This window comes from Mytilus edulis, chromosome 3 (genome assembly GCF_963676685.1).
Source record: "Mytilus edulis chromosome 3, xbMytEdul2.2, whole genome shotgun sequence".
Taxonomy (NCBI): Eukaryota; Metazoa; Mollusca; class Bivalvia; order Mytilida; family Mytilidae; genus Mytilus; species Mytilus edulis.
The window spans coordinates 29,964,049-29,987,497 of NC_092346.1; the positions used below are offsets into that span (position 1 = coordinate 29,964,049).

The 23,449-nt window shown below is 30.1% G+C and overlaps 1 protein-coding gene across 2 annotated transcripts; it reads left to right on the top strand.

Moving 5' to 3' along the window:
• The first annotated feature begins 25 nt into the window (after positions 1 to 25).
• On the top strand, positions 26 to 16,157 carry LOC139516199 (axin interactor, dorsalization-associated protein-like). 2 transcript variants are annotated; one of them, XM_071306129.1, is made up of 10 exons: positions 26 to 294; positions 2,661 to 2,724; positions 3,741 to 3,794; positions 5,771 to 5,825; positions 7,146 to 7,236; positions 8,661 to 8,704; positions 9,484 to 9,612; positions 11,310 to 11,432; positions 12,447 to 12,564; positions 13,716 to 16,157. In XM_071306129.1, the coding sequence occupies exons 1-10, from the start codon at positions 179 to 181 to the stop codon at positions 13,807 to 13,809; spliced, it is 888 nt and encodes a 295-aa protein (XP_071162230.1). In that variant the 5' UTR covers positions 26 to 178; the 3' UTR covers positions 13,810 to 16,157. The 2 variants fall into 2 exon arrangements, with proteins under 2 accessions (XP_071162230.1, XP_071162229.1); XM_071306128.1 differs by having other exon boundaries at positions 42 to 294; positions 9,457 to 9,612.
• The last annotated feature ends 7,292 nt before the right edge of the window (positions 16,158 to 23,449 follow it).

The following is a 23,449-nucleotide window of genomic DNA, read 5'->3' on the forward strand; positions in this document are numbered from 1 at the left end:
GGAATATTTACAAGCCTCTGAAGGATTTTGATCAGAAAGCGTCAATTAGACACAGAGCAGAAAATAAACAAAAGTTCCCACGCTCATTTCCTCATGAAATTATTGAGTTTTTATACAAAGAAAAGACAGTGATACTCATTCTGTCACTATATTTACTTATTATGAGTGTTTATCCGTAATGTCTTTTCTTGACGATGAAGACAAATTGATAGCAGCATGGCATAAAGCGTTTGAAAGGTGCACCGATGTAGATTTGTGGGGTCAACCACTAGAAGCAATTGATGGATATCAGAGGTTAATCTAAGTAATATTGTAAAGAATTTTGTTTTTATTATGAGTCGGGTATAACCTGTGAAAAGGGGCTAAGTCAGCAAACCTTTAGAATACCTTTCGATATCCCATAAAATGATATTTATATACAGTATAGTGGAATCCCCTTTATCTGCCAGCCAGTGATAATATTAGGCAGGCATTACCTGTGAATGGGGACCTTTGTAAAGACAAGCTGCATCTTTAATTACCTTTGTAATAAGGTTGACTTCACATCGACTATGTTACCTTTAGCTTTAGCCTCTAGCAAGAAATGGAGGGGTGCCGCGCCCCTCTGTCTTTTATAAAGCGACCCTGCTCCCCTCTGTGCCCTTTTGAAAAAAGTTTAAAAACAATCTTTTTTCCTCAGACCCCTATCAACGTATATTTACGTAAATATACATTGTTAGGGGGTTTTCCAATGGATAGAAACAAGTGCCTATGAATGAAATCCATTTTGACAAACTTATTGATTTAATTAGATACGCTAAACATGAAATATACGGAGATACTTGTTGAATTGGCTCAAAAAGAGGAACATATAAGAAGCACAGGTAACATTACTGACCCACCTCAGTAGATTTTGACACTTAAGTCAGAGAGTGCTTTCTTAATGATATAATTGCTGACACAATCGATAAGTTGACCATTTTAGACCTTACAGGAACAGACAACATTGAAACAATGTATGGTTATACAGAGATAGAAGCTCTGGCAAATACATTTGACATGGACCCTGAAACTCTCCTTATTCAATGGCAGGATTTTTAAGCTCTTGTGTCATCAGGAGAACTTACAGATCGTTCCTTACCTAGTCTGCTAGAACTACTTCATTCACCTTGTGATTAGGATAAAAACCTTTTATCTATGTACGGTACATAGATAAAAGGTTTTTATCCCTGTTGTTGCAAAACTATTCTGAGTATTCAGTGTTGCAATAATACAATTACTCAGTACAGTAGAGGTGTAGAGAATATTCTCATGTGGGTCAAATTGATAAAGACAAGTTACAGGGCAAACTTGAAAACACAGACATTAACAAAAATATTAACTGTAAAATTAAACTGTGATGAATTAAATTTGAAAAAATTCTTGATCAATGTGTGACAACTTTCTTTAAAAAGAAAAACAGAAGACTTGTCAACGTTGTTTAATATTTATTTGCATTTGAACTCTTCTTTGGAAAAAATCTAGTTCTGAAGGAGAAATGAATATAGTAAATTAGTAATGTCTGTTAGTGCTCTCAGTTTGATTTTAACGTATATGTTCTAAATAAATGATTTTTAAACTTGTTTATAAAAGTATAGAGTATTTAACTTAGCTACATGCTTTCTAAAAATATGTCTGTATGTGGTAATATTAAGTATTTGATTTTTTTCAGTGAGAACATGTTTAAGTGCCCTTTTTTAAAAACGTGCTCCTCTTTTCTCAAACCTAGCTGGAACACTGATCTTATTAGAATTTGTTCCAACATTTATGGGGACGTGACCAGGATCATAAATGTTAGGATGATTTCTTATTATCTGACTCTAATATAACTGAACCAAAGCTATTCAGTTTGACATTTTACTTGTCAGTTTAACAATAGAGAAGCATGTATCTAAATCTCATATTTTCAGGCAATTAGAAGGCAAATGAATATCTTTGAAGAATATGCACACCTAAGCTGTTAAATGTTGATGTATTTAGTAGTGTTATTTTTTTTTCCTTGTTATTTAGCCTCGGCTAAAAAGTTTGAAGATGAAATATCACTTTCTGTCTGTGTAACTTGTACGGCTTCCATTATTTGTTTTAATTATATATATATATATATATATTGAATTTCAATTCCTTTTCTGCATCAAGTACTTTTGTATGCCCAAGAATGTTAAGAAGACCGTTGACTCAAATAACCTTTTATCCAACATTTTTTGTCCAAGGTCAACATCACATCTTCATCACTGCATCATTGCCTTAACTTTAGTTAGTAAAATGTTCTACATGAAACTCTGAAACATAAAAAATTAACTAAAATTTTAAAAGCACACACATTGACACAAGACTAACAATGGCTAGAGTCTGATAAAAGAATATATTAATGAAGAAACTAAGCATAATGTAATGTACATGTACCTTTGTTTGTGTTTCAATGAAATTCATAGATATAGACATTCATGAACAGGGTGCTTTCAAACAGTCACATATAGAAATTGTCTCTTGAGTAAATGAACATAAATAACTATTTTCCTGACTCTCCTTTGATGAAATGCAATGCCAGAGTATGAATGCATGTATACATTCAGTTTTTGAACTATATGTACAACATGTACATGTAGATTCATTTGTAGTTCAGATTTTTAATATATTTTCAGACTTTCAAAACAGCTCCAGCAATGTTCAAATGTGGACTGTCAAATTTTCACAGATGAACAAAAAGTAAGTTTACAACATGTACACTGTTACAACAAATGAAGGCTACTGCTATTAAACTACATGTACATGTATTGCCATGTATTAGCTGCTACCTCTGCTTCATTTATTTTTCAGTTGCTTTACAGATCAACCAAAAAAGAACATTGTCAGAGTTAAGATTTACATAAAGATGACTCTAAATGCAGATTGGATTTTCCCTCAGATCTTTTTACATTAAAGAATAAATATTAATAATTCTGTTTTAAATATATATTTATAATAAGGAATGAAATGAAAATAGACATATAGGGTTGTAAAGTAAATATAAGCGACTAGGCCACAATTAAAAATATTTTGGTTTGCCCAAACCCTACTCAAGGTTGAGACAGTGGGTAGGTAGCTATAGGTAGGCATTTTTTTTAATTATTTTTTTAAAGAAATTGAAGTATCGGATGTTTATTAGTCTTCATGCCTATACGATTAAAAAAAATACTTCTTCAAATCAGGACAATAAAAGAATTTGAGTAGGCAGCTTTTTTCTGGGTAGGTAGGGTTTTGGCAAACAAACCTATTCTTTTTTATGGCCCTATCAGACTAGCTTCCTGCATGGTATAAAAACAATGAGCAAACATTCACGTTAAAAAGTTAAGACCCCATATATTCAAGAGCAGAAGAGTATTTAAATATTCAAAATCTCTTCAGTTTTACGATACAATTTTGGACTTAAATTAGATATTTAGAAAGTAGACCATGAATGAATGTCTAATCCTTGACTTTGGAAAGGCACAATTTAATATAAAACACTATTTCATGTTGACTAGTTTTGCATACAGAATTAAAGTTTGAAACAAAAACAAACTAATTTAAAGAACGCTATGTCACGATTTAAGTTTCATATTGAATCAATTTTTTTTACAAGAGGCAGAAATGTCAGAAATAAATGGTTGTGGAAGATGCTATATATAGCTATTACAAACGTATACATAGTGTTTCATAGAATCAACTTACAAGTAATAACATAATTTGTATTTTCATTACAGAAAATACTTTCAAAGATATCTATTTGCTTGGATCTGAGATGTAAAGCATTGCAGGTTTGTGTGTTTTTTAAATTATAAATGGTTAGATATTCACATTAATTTTTGTCATGATTATGTATACAATTTTATAATCATAATGTCTAAGATAAAGTAATTTTTTTAAACATGAATTGATTCTGAAATTATTTATTCATACAAGTTACTTCCCTTCTAGCAATACAGAATTTAGGTAAACAGTTGAAAATAACATATACACAACCGTATCTATCCATTATTTCTAGCTTGATACTCAAGTTAGATTAAAAGCAATTAGATATAATTATGTTAAAACAAACCAAAATGTCACATTTTAACATGTAAATTCAGATATAAGCCTTTGATATGATAAATTCACCCTTAAACTCTGCATATTAAAGCTCATCTGAACTTCTGAAGGGAGGAAACATTTATCAATTTAGTTTTCCCAAGATTTATCTTGATTTTGCTGTAAGATTAATAAATGAAATTAATTTACTTATATTACATTTAAAATGGATTTTTAGCAAAATTCATGTAAGTTGTTAGACTGGTAGTCAGCTGTTTTTGAAAAAGGATTAGAGGTTAATTTAATGGTTTCCTTTGATTGGATAGCTGTTATAGTTTCCATAGAACTAAATTGCTGTCTTTGGTGATGGAATAGTCATCCCTTATAAACAATACTAACAAATAACCTTTTAGTGTCGTAAAAAAAAAATAAGTATTGAAGTTTAAAATGTTTGTAATATATTTTTAATAAGTGAACATATCATCTCATGTAAGAAGGCATATTTCGTCTTTTGGCATGTTAAAAGTTTCATAAAAGTAGGTCACCAGAGTGTTCACCATCAGAGTTCTGCTTGTACATGCTTGAAGTGAAAAATCATCTAACCACTTTAAAGAAAAGTAAATGTTTGTTTGGTTTTTTTTGGTACTAAATTCTATTTTAATTACTATGGTGGCAAGTTTATATTGGAGGAAGAAGCCAGTGTACCTGAAGATGACCATCGCAATTAACAAAAATACTTGTCAATTATGACCTTACCCCACTTGGCCAGCAAGGCCCTTAAAGAAAACTCAGGTCACATTTACCTACAAATCTTCTGTCAATGACTTGGGTTGAATTTTATTCAGGCAAAATAAAAAAGTATGTGTGGTTCCAGTTACATCTGAAAAAAAGTTAGGTAGGTAGGTAGGGATTTTTTTTTATTTATGTTTTTTTTTTTACATTGAGTCTATGGGAGCAACATTCTGACTTTAACAGTGCTTAATGAAAAATGACAATAAAATCTTTAGGGTAGGCTATTTTTAAGCCTAAAAAGTAGGGACGGTAGGGTTACTGGAACCACACATATATTTTTATTTGGCCTCATTTTTATCTGAACAGTGATACTACTCAAAACTAAAGATTAGAAATCTAAACATAGTAGAGTTACTTCATGTACAACAAATTAAGACCTATCAGGATAACATGAATTTAACAAAAAGGAGATCTTTTTAGTAATTCTGAAGTTTAATTCTCAGAATTTTCTTTATAACTATATAAAATAATGCAGCTACTGTTTCACCTGAGTTTTCAACTGTTGCTAGTTACACTACAACAACTTTTCAGCAGCATCCCATTTTATGTTAATCTGCAATATATTGAAAAGGCCTTGGGAAAATTCAACCAAACTTGCACACAAATTCTTATATAGAATATATGAAATTATGCGTCACCCATTCCAATTTATGATTTGATTGATTATTTATGGGCTTCCCATACCAAATCAAAGACTAAGCGGTTTCTGTTCATATCAATTTGTTTATCTGAAAATGCAGCTCCTTGAAAAGAACATGTCCGAATAAAGCAAAATGTGGCATGAAATTGTATAAATGCTATTTATTTTTATCCAAGTAAATTTGAAATAAGGTTTCCAATTACAAACCATAGACTTAGCCATTTCTGCTTATATTATTACAGGGAGACACCTCTTTCCATGAAGATTAACAAATTTTGATTTATAAATTTTCAGAATCCAGGAAGTATTGAGGGAATTTTATTGGATGATTTGAAAAAGATTGGAAATAGTAAGTGCTTCATTTTTCTTTTTCACATGTTTGTACTGTTTAAAACGTGAATGTCATTCAATAAATTCATCTTAAAGAAAAAGATCACCAGTTTTAGGCTAAAATATTTTATGATAGATTGATTCTATAACATCACTTCTATAGCAAAAACACAAGCAAGTGTAAGCCAAGTTTCTTGTTATTTGTCACTAGTTAGTTCTATTTGAGCAGTGATTGAAAATTTATGGCAAAAGTTAAACTAAGGTTGAATCAGTTAGTTACCTTAATCAATAAGTTTTGCTTAAATCACAATAAACAAGTGACTGATGAAAAATAATGTTATTCCAATTCTTGAACCAATGCATACAAATATCATAAACTTAGTCTTCTGTGCACGATTTAATCATTTTTTTCACATAAATCTTGTATAATTGTCAATTTTTTTTTCAATCAGTCAGTGTTGTTTTGAAAATATGGCAGGTAATTAAAGTTCGTGTTTTGAAGCCGAAGTTTAACGATTGTTACCTGTTTGTCAACAATCAACAAAAAAGCATGGATATTGAGCACCTGTTTAACATGTACAATCAGATAATAGTTTATTTTAAAGGACATCCATGCGTATTGCGATCACCGGATTTTTACGAAATGGGTCACACTAGGTCTTTGCATATGGAAAATATGTTGGGGAATTGCTTCCTGAAGGAAGCTAAAGGAAGCAATTAAAATAAAGTAAACTTCTTCTTACATGTCTTAATATAAACAAATTAAAAAAAGAAATCTTCATAAAAAAGTATATGTACATAAGTTTTATAATGAAAACTATTGAGTTATAAAAACATGTGCATATTTTTTTAATTCGAGGTTTCTTATGACTGTAAGCAATTTTAATAGCTAGAGCAAGCACGTTTTAGACATCTGTGACCACCTGTGATTTACCAACATGCAAAAAAAAAAAACAATAACACATGGTTTATGTATTAACATTGAAGTTTATAGTTACAAATATGAATTCAAGTGGAAATGAAAGAGTTTTTTTATTTTCAGAAAAAAATGGTTATTATATCATACGCTAAGAGTTTTTAATAGCTTATTTATTTTAGTATATTTTAGACATTCACACATTTTGTGTCAAATAAGGTTGTTTTATCCTTTTGATTACACCTGACCTTCCCTGATAGTCCAGAGAGAACGTTGGTATAGGACCCTTTTATCATATTTTAATTGTCAAACATTTTCATCAATTGATAAATTGAATATTATACTACAATTTTACAAATATTTATCATAAATACATGAAATTACAACAGTGGTATTTCATTTCAACTATTAAATATTTTGTAGCTTTACAGAATATTATAAATCAGAAAAGTAAAGATTTTCCAGTAGATGTGACAGCAGCCCAGATACAATCACAGACATTCAATGGAATCAAGTAGGTTTTTTTATGCACCACAGACCATAATACATTTATTACCTCCCATCATCTGTCATTTATCAAGTTAAAGTTTTAATTTTAAGATAAATCACTATGAAGTTCTGCTTTGTCAACTTGAAACTTAGTACATTTGAACACATATATAAAGAAGAAGATGTGGTATGAGTGCATACAAGATAATTCCTCACCCAACGGCAAGTTTATGTTCATGTTCATTATGATTCAAATATATATGCCATCTTGGATTCACGACAAGTTTTTTTTAAATTACCATGACTACCTATAATGGACATGCACGGTCGGCTATAGGGTTTATAATTCATTGTTCACTTCATTTGGAAATGTGATAGTTTGAGATAGACATTGCATCATATGGACCCACATTCATATGTGTGTTCTCGAATGCAATAACTTGACCATTGCTGTTAAATATAAATAAAAGGAGATGTGGAGAATATGTTACTGTAAATTTATAAATTATTGCGAAAAATGCAACCGAGTTGTAATCGCAATAATTTAAACATGCATTATGAAATATTTTATATAAATTAAATAGGATTAATATCACATTTAAGTCTAAAATGACAAAATTGCAATAATAAATGCATGCAATAATTTCTGAATTTACAGCAATTGGACAGTCATTAAGTATGATGGAATTAATTTGCAAATTCAACGTTGTCTTTACAAATTTTTGCAATAAAAAAATAGAAAGTTTTTAGTCTTTTATTTATTGTCCCTATTAAGGCCTTAAAATCATGAGTGCACTTTTGCAGAAATTTATATCATTTTGTTCCAACCATATCACAATGCATGTATCTGAACCTTAATTTATCATTTGATTATTTAAAAGACTCAGATGTTCTGTGCAAATGACATCTGTAAACATTGAAAACTTTAGCATCTCTTTCTTGAGAATGTTTGCTCCTCTATTTTTTGAATTTTTGCCCGATTTTCGGAATCCTCTGGTTTTATCCATGTATTAACATTAAAAAAAATTACCTACTAACCCCTACTTTTCTTTTCATATTTTTATCACATATAGTTTAAAAGGCCATATTTCAAAATCTTATAAAATCCTTGTTATTTTTTTTATGTTAAATGTAAGAAAAATCTAAAGAGAATTCTTTCCCGCAAAATTTTCAATGGCTTTTATCTCGTAAACAAGCACACGGACCCTCCATTTTTTTCTGCAGTTTTAGTTTCTTTATTTATATAATTTCAATTTATAACAGTTTTTAAAAAGCTTGTTATTTTTAAACAGAGTAGCAAACCTCCTTAAGGTATGAAATAATGTTTGATGCTCATCTAAAAAGATATAGATAGATATATATATCTTTTATAAGTTTTTAAATTCATGTAGATATTTTCGTTAAGCAAGTTTAATCAATTGAAATAACATCTTTATTCATGTATTATAGGACACAACACAGTTCTGACAATGAAGATGACAGACAAGAAAAAGGTAAATTTTACAAAATCACATTAAAATACTTGCGAGAATAACAGAACGTATCAAACAACCTCTGAAAAAAAACTCAAATGTACAAATAAAAACATCAACAATGAAAAAAATATGGCACTCCAGATAGCCTGACTCGGTACATGCACAACATGTACCAAAAAAAACCCCAGTTTTAGGTGCACACAAAATGATGCCTTTGTATCGGTTTAAGACTTAATCGTAGTGGCATTTGCATGGATATTTTATACAATGGATCCATTATCATTTGTGGGGAAAAAGAATTGTGGATTGTTGGTATAGTTAAATCACAAATTTAAATGTTTCACAAATACGCATGTACTCTTAGGTTTGTATGAAGATTTTACCAATTTGTGAAATCAAATATCCACAAAAATGCAAATTTTTCCTCAAGCCACAAAAATTGATACCTACGAAAAAGACTGAAAGTCAAAGGGCAATATAGCCAGTCAAGGTCATTTAAAACTTACATTGTTCTAGGAAAAAATAAATGAATACACAATATGTCTGATTAGATTTAACACCAGAATTCCTAGCCATTACTTTCCCTATGGAAAATATAAATAAGAAGATGTGGTATGAGTGCCAATGAGACAACTCTCTATCCAAGTTTCATTTTATAAAAGTAAACTATTATAGGTCAAAGTATGTCATGATTGAATATATCTATCTGCTTCATCACATGATATGTATTTTTCTGTTTCTTATTGTGATATTTGCCCTTTGGATTTTAGATGCCTTTTTTGTATATGATGTTTCAGTTAAAGGAAGTTTATTACCAAAGCCAGTTTCCTATGGAGGATTACCGATGCTTACTATCAGGGTAGAGAAGATTGGTCTGAAGGATGCTGTATCATACATTGACCCAGTCATCACTGTTTCTGTTAAAGGTTTGCAAATTAAAATTCTGTAAATTCAGAAATTATTGTATGAATTTATTATTGGGATTTTCTCATTTTACGATTTTAGTTTTTGCAATATTGAGAAAAAATACTGTTTAATTCATATAAAAAATTTCAAAATGCAAGTTTAAATTATTGCAATTATAAACCTTTTGCATTTTTCGCAATAATAAAAACATCACAATAATTTCTGATTTTACAGTAGTTGGGTCAACCTTGAACTCTTTTAAGGGTAAAGTGGGTTAGTAGAAAAAGGATGGGGAACCCCAGAATATTGAGATAAATCAGTAAATTCTTACAAAATTTGTATCTTGTCAGAAAAAATGGCATAGAAATTAAACTTCCTATTTGAATGTTTAAGGCATTTTGGCCCTGTTGACTAGTCAATAGTGTCATTAAATAATCACTCTGTCTGTCTGTCTGCACTTCAACAGGGTGTTAGAAATCATGTCTCAATGTATTATTTAAGAAATATTTCATGGCAACCGTAACTCTCAGGGTAAAATAATCAATTATAAATGCCCAACCCATCGTTGAATGAAAACAAATCTACAACTGCCATCATGCATGAATTATTTCGATTCTACTAGGACAAATTCGGTAATTTTGTTAACTGTGAAAGCCCAGTTTATATAGGATACTGTTTTGGCTGTTCCATTTTACCCAATTTTGATAATATAAGTAATATTAGATAATTCAATGATTATTTTTTTTATTCTTTAATCACATTTTTCACTTATATATTTTCTTTCAGTATAATTTTATTCGTTTTTAGGTGTACAAGAAGCTTTAAAATGCCCGGTATTTACATTTGATTTTTTGTTTACCGAAACATACTTGTGACGTCACCTTGTTTCTTTGCCATGCCAAGACAATAACATCATTTTGCGGAATTTTTGTTTTATAAAATTTTACCATGAAAAATAAATCCAAGTGGACTGATTTGTTTATTTTGCTGTAGAATAGAGATAAATATATTGTATCTGAATCTTAGACTACGTCAACTGGGGGTTTTGATTTCGAAAATTGAGAGTATTTGGTAGTAATAAAAAGTTGGTTGTAAGGCGGAACAGCCGTTTTGTGTATTACTGCTTTTGCGCTAAAGGTAGATATATTGTGATTATACTGGTTGGATAATAGGTTGTCATATTAGAATAAAGTGTTATGCATAGTGTTTGTTCCTTTTTTTTGGAGAAATTTAGACAAAAAAATTGTTTTTGATCTAATATGACAAATTTGGGAAACCTCTTTTTGTGCTAGAAGTTTAACAAAAATTGATATATAATTTTTAATATACTTATTAAATTTAGTTCCCACTGGAAAAAAATACTGTAATAATTTTGGGTTGAAATTTACTTTAAAAACTTTTACAATACCATGGTTGCAATACAATAATGTAAATTCCCAGTAATTATTAATATGTGAAATAAATCTGACGATTTCACTCATCAGGCAACAGTTGGTGCTGTCAAGACATTGTTGATGATGTTGAATTATGCTCCTTGCAATTTCTTTATTTTCATTATAAAGTCCATGGTCAATGATAAGAATTACTAATCCAACTCATGAATGAAAGGCACTGATTCATGCCTACACAATCTCAATAAATATTTTTTTAGCCACTCATTGAATATATTGATATATTTGAATTTTAAGATAAATAATTCTATAAATATTTATTTTAGATGCTAGTGGCAGTGATATGACAGCTCCACAGGACACACCTATTGCTATGAGCAAGGAAGGAAGTTATTTGATTTACAATGTTGATGTTTTTGTACAGAAATGTATTGATAGTTTGCCATTAGGTAATGGTCAAATGTAACACATATATACACTTTCCCCTTGTACTCTCATAATTGGCAATTCTGTATTTGATAGAAAGAGGATTATTGCATGCAGTGCTAGCAATGATTCCCTAAAACAAGTTTATTAATATTGGTTAAAACAAATAAGAATATGGACCAATTCAAGTACACCTTCTAGGGTGCGCTCAACTTTAGTGACTCAGCACAAGGTGTTTTGGATATTAAAGGTTGTCTAGGATTTTTTGTAAACAATAAACACTAGCTGATCATAGAAAAACAAGTGAGTAAACTATGTTTCAAATTTATAACAAAATTCTCTGTATTAAAGTCTGTGGATTTTCTACAAAATTCTTGATTTTATTTTCACCAAATTTCCTTTTTCTATTAAATGCAATGAAACTTTAAATCATTATGCTTTGCACGAAGTTTTCCCTTGGTACATGTACAAAATGGCTCATCTCTATTATGCATTGTCTTTGCTGTTTTGATACTATTGCAGTTTGAAAAGTTCATAGTTCATAGGCCACAGAAGGGGTCATGGGAATGTCAAATAATGCCTTTATCTAGAGCGCTTCGATCCAAAACAATTGCCGTATTTGTCCTATTAAAATCGAATCGAATAATTCATTGGGCTTGAATATATCGTGATTTTACCACAGGTTGTCCTTTTATGCCCATATTTTACCCCTTGCTATTGCTCTGGGTAAAATATATGTCATAAAGGGCCAACCTGTGGTAAAATCACGATATATATTCAAGCCCCCATGAATTATTTCTTAAATAATGTTGAAGTGATGGAGGAACCTGGAATAGTACACAGGAAAAACATCAACCTTTGGTATGAAAACCTAGTCAATTAAGATTGGAGTAAATGCACCTAGCCATAATTAGGGTTAGGGCTCATAACCTTAGTGTTTAAATTCTAGTAAACACTAGATAAATTGCTCAGACCACTGAGGTGCTGATGCAGATGCTTGTTTACGAATAAAATGCTTAACACAATATATTTTGTAGGTTTTGCAATATTTTTTGAATTGAAGCATTACAAACCAAAGAAAAAAGATGTTAGTACTAAGTGCTGGGCCTTTATGGAGAAAGATGAAATCAAAGAGGGACAAGCTGCCTTAGAACTGTATGTATTTCATCTTATGTTATGTATATAATTAGACATCATTGCAATGACACAAAATCTCCCATGAAATCTAGGAGGCAACATACAGCCTTCATTATAAATGTCTATACAATATGTCAAGTTCTAAATCTTCTGTCTTTTCGAGAAAACTTGTAAACTTTATTAGTGTTCCATCAGGTTTTTTTTAATTCCATAAATGAAAAAAAGATAATCCATGACAAAGTTCCAGTTCATGAGCATGAAACATTGAAAATAAGTGTTTTAATTATATATAAAACAAAAAAAATGTACAATTTCTTTTATTTTAAAAAATGGCAGTTAGAAGATTTGTCTTGACATCATCCTTATATTTATTCTAAATCATTTGTTTTCACACACAAATGTATTGCATTCTGGGAATTTTTTATTTGTATAACAAACTATCCCAGAAAATGTCATGCTATAAATCAAAAGAAAATTGAGAACGAAAATGAAGAAAGTGTCAAAGAGACAACAACCCGACCATAGAAAAAACAACAGCAGAAGGTCACCAACAGGTCTTCAATGTAGCAAGCATATTCAGGTTAAGAACAAATTAACAGTTAATACAATAGTAGGTTGTGCAAAGTAGTTGACCCCAATGAAAAGGCAAGAAATTTTAGACAACTATAAATGGAAGATGAGGGTTTAAAGGATAGGGGCAGAAAATTAGACATGCAACAGATCTTTAAACTCCTCAAAAAGTTGTTACAAGTGTTTTTAACTTGCAGAGAGAGAGGCAGTTTTCCCATAAAAAATAGTTAAAATTTACAAGTTAAAGAAAAAGGAAATTGCAGATCAATTGATGTGTCTTTTCACCTACCTTATTTGTTTGTAGGACAGAATAACTCCGTGATTGTTGGACATGCAATTTAATTTTTCCAGACTCCTTTTTAAGTTATTATAAATTCAGAAATATTTGTGTGCTTTTACTATTGCACTTGTAGAACAAAGCACACAAATAATTGCAATTTCAGAAAAATATTTCTTACAAATAGTGCAAGTTTTTACTGTTGTGAGACTGAAACATATCCCATCACAATTGCAATAATAAAAACATTGCAAAAATTGCTGAACCTTTATGATGTAAATCAATTAGTTGTTATCATTTGATGTTTTTGGTTCCCTTTCAGATATAAAAAACCAACAGATTTCAAAAGGAAGAAGCTCAATCTTTTGACAGTAAAACCTTTATATTTACACGTGAAGCTGTTAATTAATATCTAAATGTTTATTTACATTTAACTATATTATTATTTTATTATATATACATATCATTTTATATACAGATCTAATAAAGATTATTTTATTAACTTTTTTACAGTTTATTAAGTAGTATTTTTTGTATTATTCCTTTCTCATAACAGATTTAATCTGTCAGTAATATTTTTTTTTTAAAGTATTTTAAGTTTAATATAAGTATTATTTTTTGTTTTAATGGGAGATAACTGTTGATTGGACAAATGGATATAACTGCAATAAGTATTGTTATGTGTTATGTAAAACAGTTTGTATGGAATCCTAAGAACTATTATTATAGATGTAAAGCTATTAAGACTAAGTACTGTAAACCAACTTATTTTCACGGATACTTTATTTCGTGTTTTACTCTTTGTAGACCATTTCACGGCTATTTAATTTCACGATTTTCCGACTTACTTGATGAAGCTCAATAAGGAATGGTCCAAATTTTACAAATTCCAAAATTTGCGTTATTTTTCTACCCTCGAAAGTCGTGAAAATAAGTTGGTTAACAGTAATTGTCTGCTGAGGCTTAAATAATTCTTAAGTATTTTAGTTTAGATTTTTAGATGAGGCAATAGGACATTCTCTCTTCATCAAATTACTATATTGGATGTCATAAGTTTTGGAATTTTGGATCCTCAATGCTCTTCAACTTTATACTTGTTTTGGCTTTATAAATATTTTGATTAGAGCGTCACTGATGAGTCTTATGTAGACGAAACGCGCGTCTGGCATACTAAATTTTAATCCTGGTACCTTTGATAACTATTTTGACTGATATTTAATGAAAAGAAAACGATTGAAGAAAAACAAGTATCTGGGTTACATATTTTAATTTGTAGTCTTCAGTTGTGTTTTCAGTTTTTACTTCTTCTGTCAGTAAATCAGTGACTATTCCAATACATGAAGTTTCTGCAATAAAATGCCAGGAAGTTAACTTTAACCGCTTATGGAATCCAAATCTGAATAAAGGATATATTAAACTCATTTTTCAACTAAAAATATAGAATCTTTTAGTTTGTTAAACAGATGTGCATATATTGCAGATGTGCAATGTGGACAGGTTTTTAATTTTCTTCAGTTTAAACAAAAATACCAGTTGTTGATCTTAGTCAATTTTTTGGGAAAATTCTCATACATGTACAGGTCTACTACAGGGTTTTTCAGTAAATGTCCTCTTGAAGTTATAAGCTATACATTTGTAAATTTTCCTAATAAATTTTATAGATACAGGATATTCATGTCCGAAGGATTTCAATTTAGTTTTGAAATTGTCAATTTTGGTGCTAATTTTCTAGACGGTACATAGTATCATCTTACTCTTTGTTATGTTTTCAAGGCATTTTTCTTTGTAAACTGGTATTTTCATTTTGCCTCACAAACTTTTACCCAAGATTTTCTTAAGATGTGATATGTGAAGATATATGTAGAAAATTTATTCAAAATGAATTTAAAGTCATCTGCTGAGTTAAGGATTATAATATAGTGTTATTGATATTAAAAAAACAAAAACTTATGAATTTAAATTCCATTTAAAAAAAATGTGAAAGCTGTTTGTTAGTGAAATCATTTATTTTCTTACCTAGTTAGATTTTTATAGCTTTATATATTGTAAGTGTTCATAAGCATTGTTTGTTCAATCTTGTGGTGTTCATACCATTAAACTATCTGGTTGTAATAAAAAAAAATACCATAAATATCTAAAAATCAGATCATCAGAACTTCTGACATAAAAATGAGGTATTGATTTTTGCACAGTTCATGTTTATTCACAATTTCATATGGTTTCTGTTCAAAAGAGGAAATAAACCTTTTTGCCTTATAAATTGAAGCATTACAACAATTTATTATTAATAATTGATAGCTATGTATGAAAGGTAGTTGTAAGATTCTTAAGATATTATAAATATTTGTGGAGATTGGAAGAATGAAAGTTTAAATAGATTTAGATTTTATTTTAAAAATCGTCAAATTTCAGTGAAAATTTGGCCCATTGAAGGCCTATAATACACCTTATCTTATAATTTCCATTGTGCAAGTAAATTCATAGTAGTTAATTCAGCATTAAATAAAATTTCATTCAAATAATTAGTAAAATTTTAGTGAAAATTTTGGTAAAATATTACCCATAATACACCTTACCTTTTAATTTTCATTGCACAAGTCATAGTAGATAGTTCAGCATAAGCTATGTGTTCAATAGGCAGAAAATCATACTGAGTGATGTCTTCCATTAATATGTTCTTTATAATCTTGTGTTCTCTCTATTACATTGTAGTTTTATTGTAGCTCTAGTTATTGTTATACATAATAAAAATGTTTTATATTAATCTTTTGTTCTGTATGAAATTTATAGTACATGAGTTTTGTCTCATTGGCACTCATACCTCATCTTCTTATATCTATAGAAAACACTTTTGGAATTACATTTATGCAAAAAGCTTGGAATGCAAATATATTTGAAAAAAACAATCTGGGCAAAAAATTGAAAACTATTTAAAGGATGTTGGATGGTAGAAAAGGAACTCCAAAATCACCCCATAACCTTCATACCTTTGTTATGTAATTTTGCATACATCTAATAGACATACATTTATTGTCTCATTGGCAATCATACCACATCTTCTTTTATTATATACAACCATAAATGACCCGTAAACCTTGAAAAAAAAGAAAAAAAACTTCCCACATCCAGCTAAATCGAAAAGATCATTGGAGATACTTAAATTGAATAAAATTCAGTACTAGATGCATTAGACATACATATAAGGCATTTCTAATAAACAATGGCAGTTGGAACATGTTTTAAGGCATTTCTAATAAACAATGGCAATTGGAACATGTTTTAATTTTGACTTATCTCCCATTGATAGGTATCTTGAAGTCACACCAACTTAAAACTTAAAACACTTGTTCATTATAAAGTGAGCTTTTAGAAATATATCACATTCTTATTTTTAATGTATGCATGTATTATGGTATACCAATGTCCGACTTTTAGTACGTTTGACAAATTTGTTTTTACCAATTCTCATGAAATTTCATCACAACAATAGGATTGCTGGAAGAAAACTCCCTTTCGATTTGCAGTTTCAAATTGACAGGATTTTAAATATTTGATTGAAGTAATTTTTCACATATTTGAAAATAAACCTAGAACGCCTTGATTAATCTGCCCAACAATTTACACTATTGTTTTAGTAGATGAAAGGAAGTTTTTTTGCAATATTTTTTATTTAATTTTCATGATTTATTATTCCTGAGTTACAAAACTTTAATGGTCAGATTTAGGTAAAACTTTCATACTTAGTACTTCAACATTTTTAGTGGAAGAAGACGTCAAGTCTTCTGAAGACTTAAGGGGCTGACCATTGGCATTGAGTCTCCGTATGCCGCATTCATTTCGTGTATTACAATTTCAAAACAACTTAGATTCCTGACACCGATTTTTACACATGATTAGGCATCTGAATCATTTAATTTGTAAATTATAATTATAAAACAATCACTATCGTAAATATGACCCTTTTATTTATGTAAATTATTAGATTCCATCTCATCAACATGAACGATATTTGTTTACTTGTAACAGGATGTTTTTACTGTAGATATTTGTATTACGCATGCGTGAATTTGGTATCGGGACAACTCGCCCTGTTTACAAGTTCGCCCTTGAAGTTACGAATTTGCAATCCTGCAGACAAGAAGATTTTGTTTTTATATAAATAAAAAGGATATATAAAGTGTTGTCTTTATTCATGGTTTTCCTTTGTCATGTGAATTAGATGCCCTTCGTAACATACATGTGAACCTTCCGTTTAGGAGAAAAAACTCCCGTGTATGAAATTTTTCAGACGCCATATTTGATCATTTCTTACTACTGTACGGGTGTAATTGACACCTGTGTTAAATTTTACCTGAACATCAAAGAAGATGTATAATTATATGGCTTCACTTGACAGCTTGGGTGTTTAACATACTGGTAATCAACGATGTTTACCTCCGGCTAACTGCCGTTGTGTTATCAAAACGATGTGTATTGGGAATATTGAAATACTTTTTTGTTACTTCCCTTTGTTTTATCCTGTTTTCAGTTATTTTGCTTTTAAAAATGTAAATTGTAAAAAGACTATAAATGATTAATATTTTAATCATATAATCATAAAAGGATGTTGATTAAATGAATTTAAATGATTTTGGTCAAATAAAAAAATTAAAATTTATAAATTATTTTAGCAATCTAGACCTCCTTTCAAGGATAAAATTGAAGTTTATATCATAATTTTGTTTACAACAGAATGTTTTTTAGTTAATTTACGATGTTGCAAATATACATGTGGAGCTTATTTCTTTCTTATTTGTCTATACATTTACAAATGATAAGGAGATGAAGACATAAACAAAAATATATACAGATAAGATATATAAATATAATGATTCATTTGCTAGCAGTGAACAATCATTTGTCAAAAACAAAACAAAACAAAACAAGAAACAGATTCTTCTTATTATTTTATTTTATTCAAATAGAGAGGCAATAATGGAACTATAAACATTACAATTTGATGGAAATTTGAAGAAAAAACACAATATCTACATCATTTGGTTACATTTATGACAAAATTTATGTCGATAAAAAAACATGATGTTTTGACCATTCAGTACTTAACCCTTTCCTCCATAATGACGCTTTTTGACGCCAACCCCTTTACTCCATAATGACGCCTTTTGACGCCTGTGTAGTACCTCAGTTGAAACACTTTGACTACAAAGTGTCTGCAGTAGACTCAATAAAATTTGTATCCAATATGAAAAGGAATATCATAGGAATATTCTACTTAAATTTATTTAATGAAATATTTGTTTTTTGCAATGCATTTTAATACTTTAAAGCCTATTTTCAGCATTTTATTGAAAAATTCTATTTTGTGTTCATTTTTTACAGTGGGTTGTGATGATCTTCCAGTTAGGTTACCCTCATTTGGAGTGTTGTTCCCAACCTGTTAAAGGTCTATCTTTGTGCATAATTCAAAATTGGAAATTTCAACAAGCATCTAATATTCTTAATCTGGAAAATAAACCCTGGTCTGCTAGCTTCATGTATATTTTTTCTACCGATTTAATATATAACTAGAATCATGCAAACAGACTTAAGGAAAAGGCATGTAAGTTCATCATACAAATATGACACTTTTTCTAGACAATCCAGATCTTGCAAAATACGTCGCTAAAAATTGTAACCTTTAAAATTGTTGTGCAGTAAAAACCCATATGGGAACTTTCAAAAGTTGGCAGGTATGTAACAAGTCTTACTATTTTTATGCTCCATTTATGGGCAATATGTTTTCTAGTCTGTCCGTCCGTCCTGCTTCTGGTTATAAAGTTTATGGTCGAGGTAGTTTTTGATGAAGTTGAAATCCAATCAACTTGAAACTTAGTACACATGTGTTCCTCTTGATATGATCTTCTTAATTACTGCCAAATTAAAGATTTTACCTAATTTTCATAGTCAACTGAACATAGAAAATGATTGTACGGATGGGAAATCCATGTACTTATGACCTTTTCTTGTTTGAAGAAAAAAAATACATTTTAACGATAATGGAACAAAGCAGCCTGGGTAAGTGGGGCTGCTTTTATGGTAATTCAAGTTACCTTTTATTCACCTTCTTCCACTTCAGAGCTATCAGCTCTTTGATTTGTTTGTTTCAGATTATTTGGATATATTTACTCAAAACTTTACATAATTGTTGGAATGGGTGACCCAAACACAACATCTGATTAAAAATAAATCCAATAAGTCATTCCAGAGTTTAAGGTACTTTGACTGTATGGATAAATAAAAGGCATTTTTAAATGTCTTGCACTAGCTCTAGTATGCTTTGATCAAATTACTTCTTATTTGTCCATAGAATTATATACAACACATCTAAAATTTTAGATCCTTTAGATAAACGTATTCTGAAAGTTTACCAATTTAACACTGTAATTAAATCTTTGGATATTTTTTTTCTATGTAAAAATGTTGATCAATAAATTAAAAAATTGCTAAATATTGCTATACATAAAAAAAGAATCACAGTCCCTACAATATAGATCCTATAATTTGCCATTCCACACTACAATTTTTTTCAGTCTCTGTTGATGATGTCTTCACACTAAATCCATTGAATGTGTACCAATTGATATTTTATTCTTATACATGTTTGTTGTCTCGCCAGAATACAAGACTTAATGATTACAATATAAAGGCGGTGTTGGCATGAACTATTTTGCAGAAAGCTTTATATGTTTCAGAAGGTTACTAGGAGACCTGAATTATTCATACCTTGTTTACAGATAACGTATGTTACGAAGTTTCTTTCTCTCCATTGTCAACCTCATTAGGGACTGCTTGAAATTAATTTTTCTTGTCAATTAAAAAAATTCACTGATTATGAGTAATAGAATAATTATATTTGATATAGGGGTTCCTTGCCACTTTTTCAGGTCTTTCAGGTAGGATTCTCATTGATCATTGGACAATGTATATTTTTTTTGGATATCTCTCAGATACTATACTAGGGCTACCTTATTTGGTGTATGGAATGATTGTAAGTTATTTTAAAATGTCCATCTAGCAGTTTTATCTGCCCTTGACTTCATTTTCATGGTTCATTGGTGAAGGATAAGTTTTCATAATTTTATAAGAATCAGATGCTTTAAGCAATAGGTCAATTATATTTAGTGTATGAAATGATTGTAAGATGTACATGTCTGTATGTCAAGGTTCATATGACTTTTATCGTATTTTCATTGTTCATTGGTCAATGCTAAGATTTTGTGGTTGTCTCTGTTTCTCCTGTAAGGTGTATAAAACTGTCTGGCATTGTTCATTGGACTGTGACCTCATTTTCATAGTACATTGCTAAATGTTAAGTTTATGTGATATGGTTAAACCTTCATATTACTTTCAACATATATTCATTGATAAGTAAAACAGGAGATATATTTAAGTGTGTGCACTCTTGTAAATAAATTGTTATTGGCTTTGAACTAAACGTCAGTAACTGGGACCACACTCAGATGTGTATTGTGTTTTGTTAGTTGTTTTTTGTGCTATTTATTGATCTGATAAGTTAAGCCCTTTTTAATGATTTTAGTGGGGTTTTTTTTATGTCTTGCTGTTTCACCAATGTCCCAGGTTAGGGGAAGGCTGGGCTGTGAGCCTGCAAGCATCTATTACCAAACCACTTTCTGTACATGCCTCTTCAGAGTCGGGAGCATGTTATTTTGTAGTTATGGTTTGTTACATATATCATTAAGACAGAAATCAGACAGATTGTGTTTTCATTTGAAATGTTTTACATTTTTTTCAGGTTGAAGCCTTTTAAATCTTTTACATTTTTTATATCTTTTATATAAGATTTAGGATGTAAGAATTGGAAATAACAAGGACAAGGAATTATTAGACATTTGCTTATCAATTTCCAAGAATTAAAAATTATTTCAAACTCAAATAATTCCTTTTTTTTAGTGTAAGTCAGCATTTGTTCTGAAATTAAAAATAGTATCTCAAATTATAACACTTTAAAAAAAATCTTGTGACCTCAACCCTGTTTTAGTGTTGTGCTCCTGTACTAAACTTTCTTTGGAATGTTATCTGTATATTTTTTCTTTCTTGAAACATATTTGACTGTACTTTTACAGCTGAAGTATTAAAATTTGGTGTCTATTTACTTTAAATTTCTTGCATCAGAGCTGAGCAATTGAATAAAGAAAGCTTATGGAAGGAGGGGTATTTAGAAATCTATTTTTCTGTCAATATTCCAAGTTGCACATAGAGGCTGGACAGGTAATAATAAACTTTACACATGTGTAGAATACTATCTGAGAATGTACATAGAGGAAAAGAGTCCAAACCCTTCATCTAAGGGAGATAATCAAATTTGTGATTCAGATGTATTTTTTTGTGAGTTTACTCATAGTCAAACATGTCTAAATGGTCAGATAATCATATTTATGTACCTCATTATTGCAATATGTAATAATAGTCTCTGATAAGCTTAAATCTAGTTCTAGAATGGTACGAAGGATGGACATTAAGCAATATAATCCTGTTCCTACGTGTTATAGTAGAGATAATTGAATTTGTGATGTAGGAGATATCCTTTTGGGATTTCACTTCTAGTTCTTATTTGACTAGCTCATTCATGCAATAAAATAATTTTATTCTAGTTCTTTGATTTTGTGGATGTTTCTCTTCTTGTACAAAATCTCCCAAAAGAACAAAAAATTATCTGTAGCCTCTAACAAGTCTTTTTCCAGTCAGTTTAACCACTTCTTACTTTTCATGAGCAGCACTGTTTTTAGGATCTGGTTACCCTTCAAGAGCATCATTAACCACTTCTTACTTTTCATGAGCAGCACAGTTATTAGGATATGGTTACCCTTCAAGAGCATCATTAACCACTTCTTACTTTTCATGAGCAGCACAGTTATTAGGATATGGTTACCCTTCAAGAGCATCATTAACCACTTCTTACTTTTCATGAGCAGCACAGTTATAAGGATCTGGTTACCCTTCAAGAGCATCATACTATTCATCACTCTTTTCTTTTGGCTATTGTTTTATTTCTTTGACTTTGTTTTCGTTATAATGCCCTTGGTATTTTCTATCACCTTTTCTGTTATCAGCCTGGGCAACAATTTTGATATCACATATACAGCAGAATTTGCTTATTATTCCGTAGCTCCTGCTGTCAATTCTGATTTTTGTGGCAGTTGTACTTGTGCATGTTATTTGCTTCTGGTTTGCCTTAATTTACTGTCATATTCATTATGAATTTTCTGTCTGTTTCAATGCAGTTGCCCTTTATCTTGTTCTTGTTATTCTTCAATAATCATACAGGACTGAACTCTGAAAATGATGCTGATGTTGGAATGGTGTTTTTAATATACTGTTTAAGGTCCAGTAGCAAATATTTCATGCATATAAGGGATAATAATACATTATTATTATATGAATATGAACCATACTCTTGTGTTGAATGCCATACTTTAACCTATATTTTACTTTTTAAACATTGCGACTTGGAAGCAGTTGTCTCATTGGCACTCATAAGACATCTCCTTATTTCTATTTGTACTGGATCGTCACACTGAGCTGGATTTTTAAATGTGCTAGAGTATAAGATTAGTCATTAGGTAGAAACATGACCTTACTGGGACATGTTATCCTGACCAGAAACCAACTAGTCTTTGCTCATATTCTTGAATGCTGCTTAATTAGTGGAAAAGCAACAAATACTTATACATTTTTTTTTTACAAAAATGTTAAGGTTGCTACTGCAAGAATGAGATAAGCATCAATTTTTGGCCTTTTATATCGTACTATGTGATATGGGTTTTGCTCATACAGGCCATACAGTGACATATAGTTGTGAACTTCTACTTCAGTTTGTCTCATTGGAAATCATAAAATTGAAAATTGAAATGGGGAATATGTCAGAGAGACAATAACCCGACCATAGAACAGACAACAGCAGAAGGTCACCAATAGGTCTTCAATACCACATCTGTTTATTTTCATATTCATATTTTTCACATTCTCTGCCTTTCCTTGCAAGGACATAAAAGAACA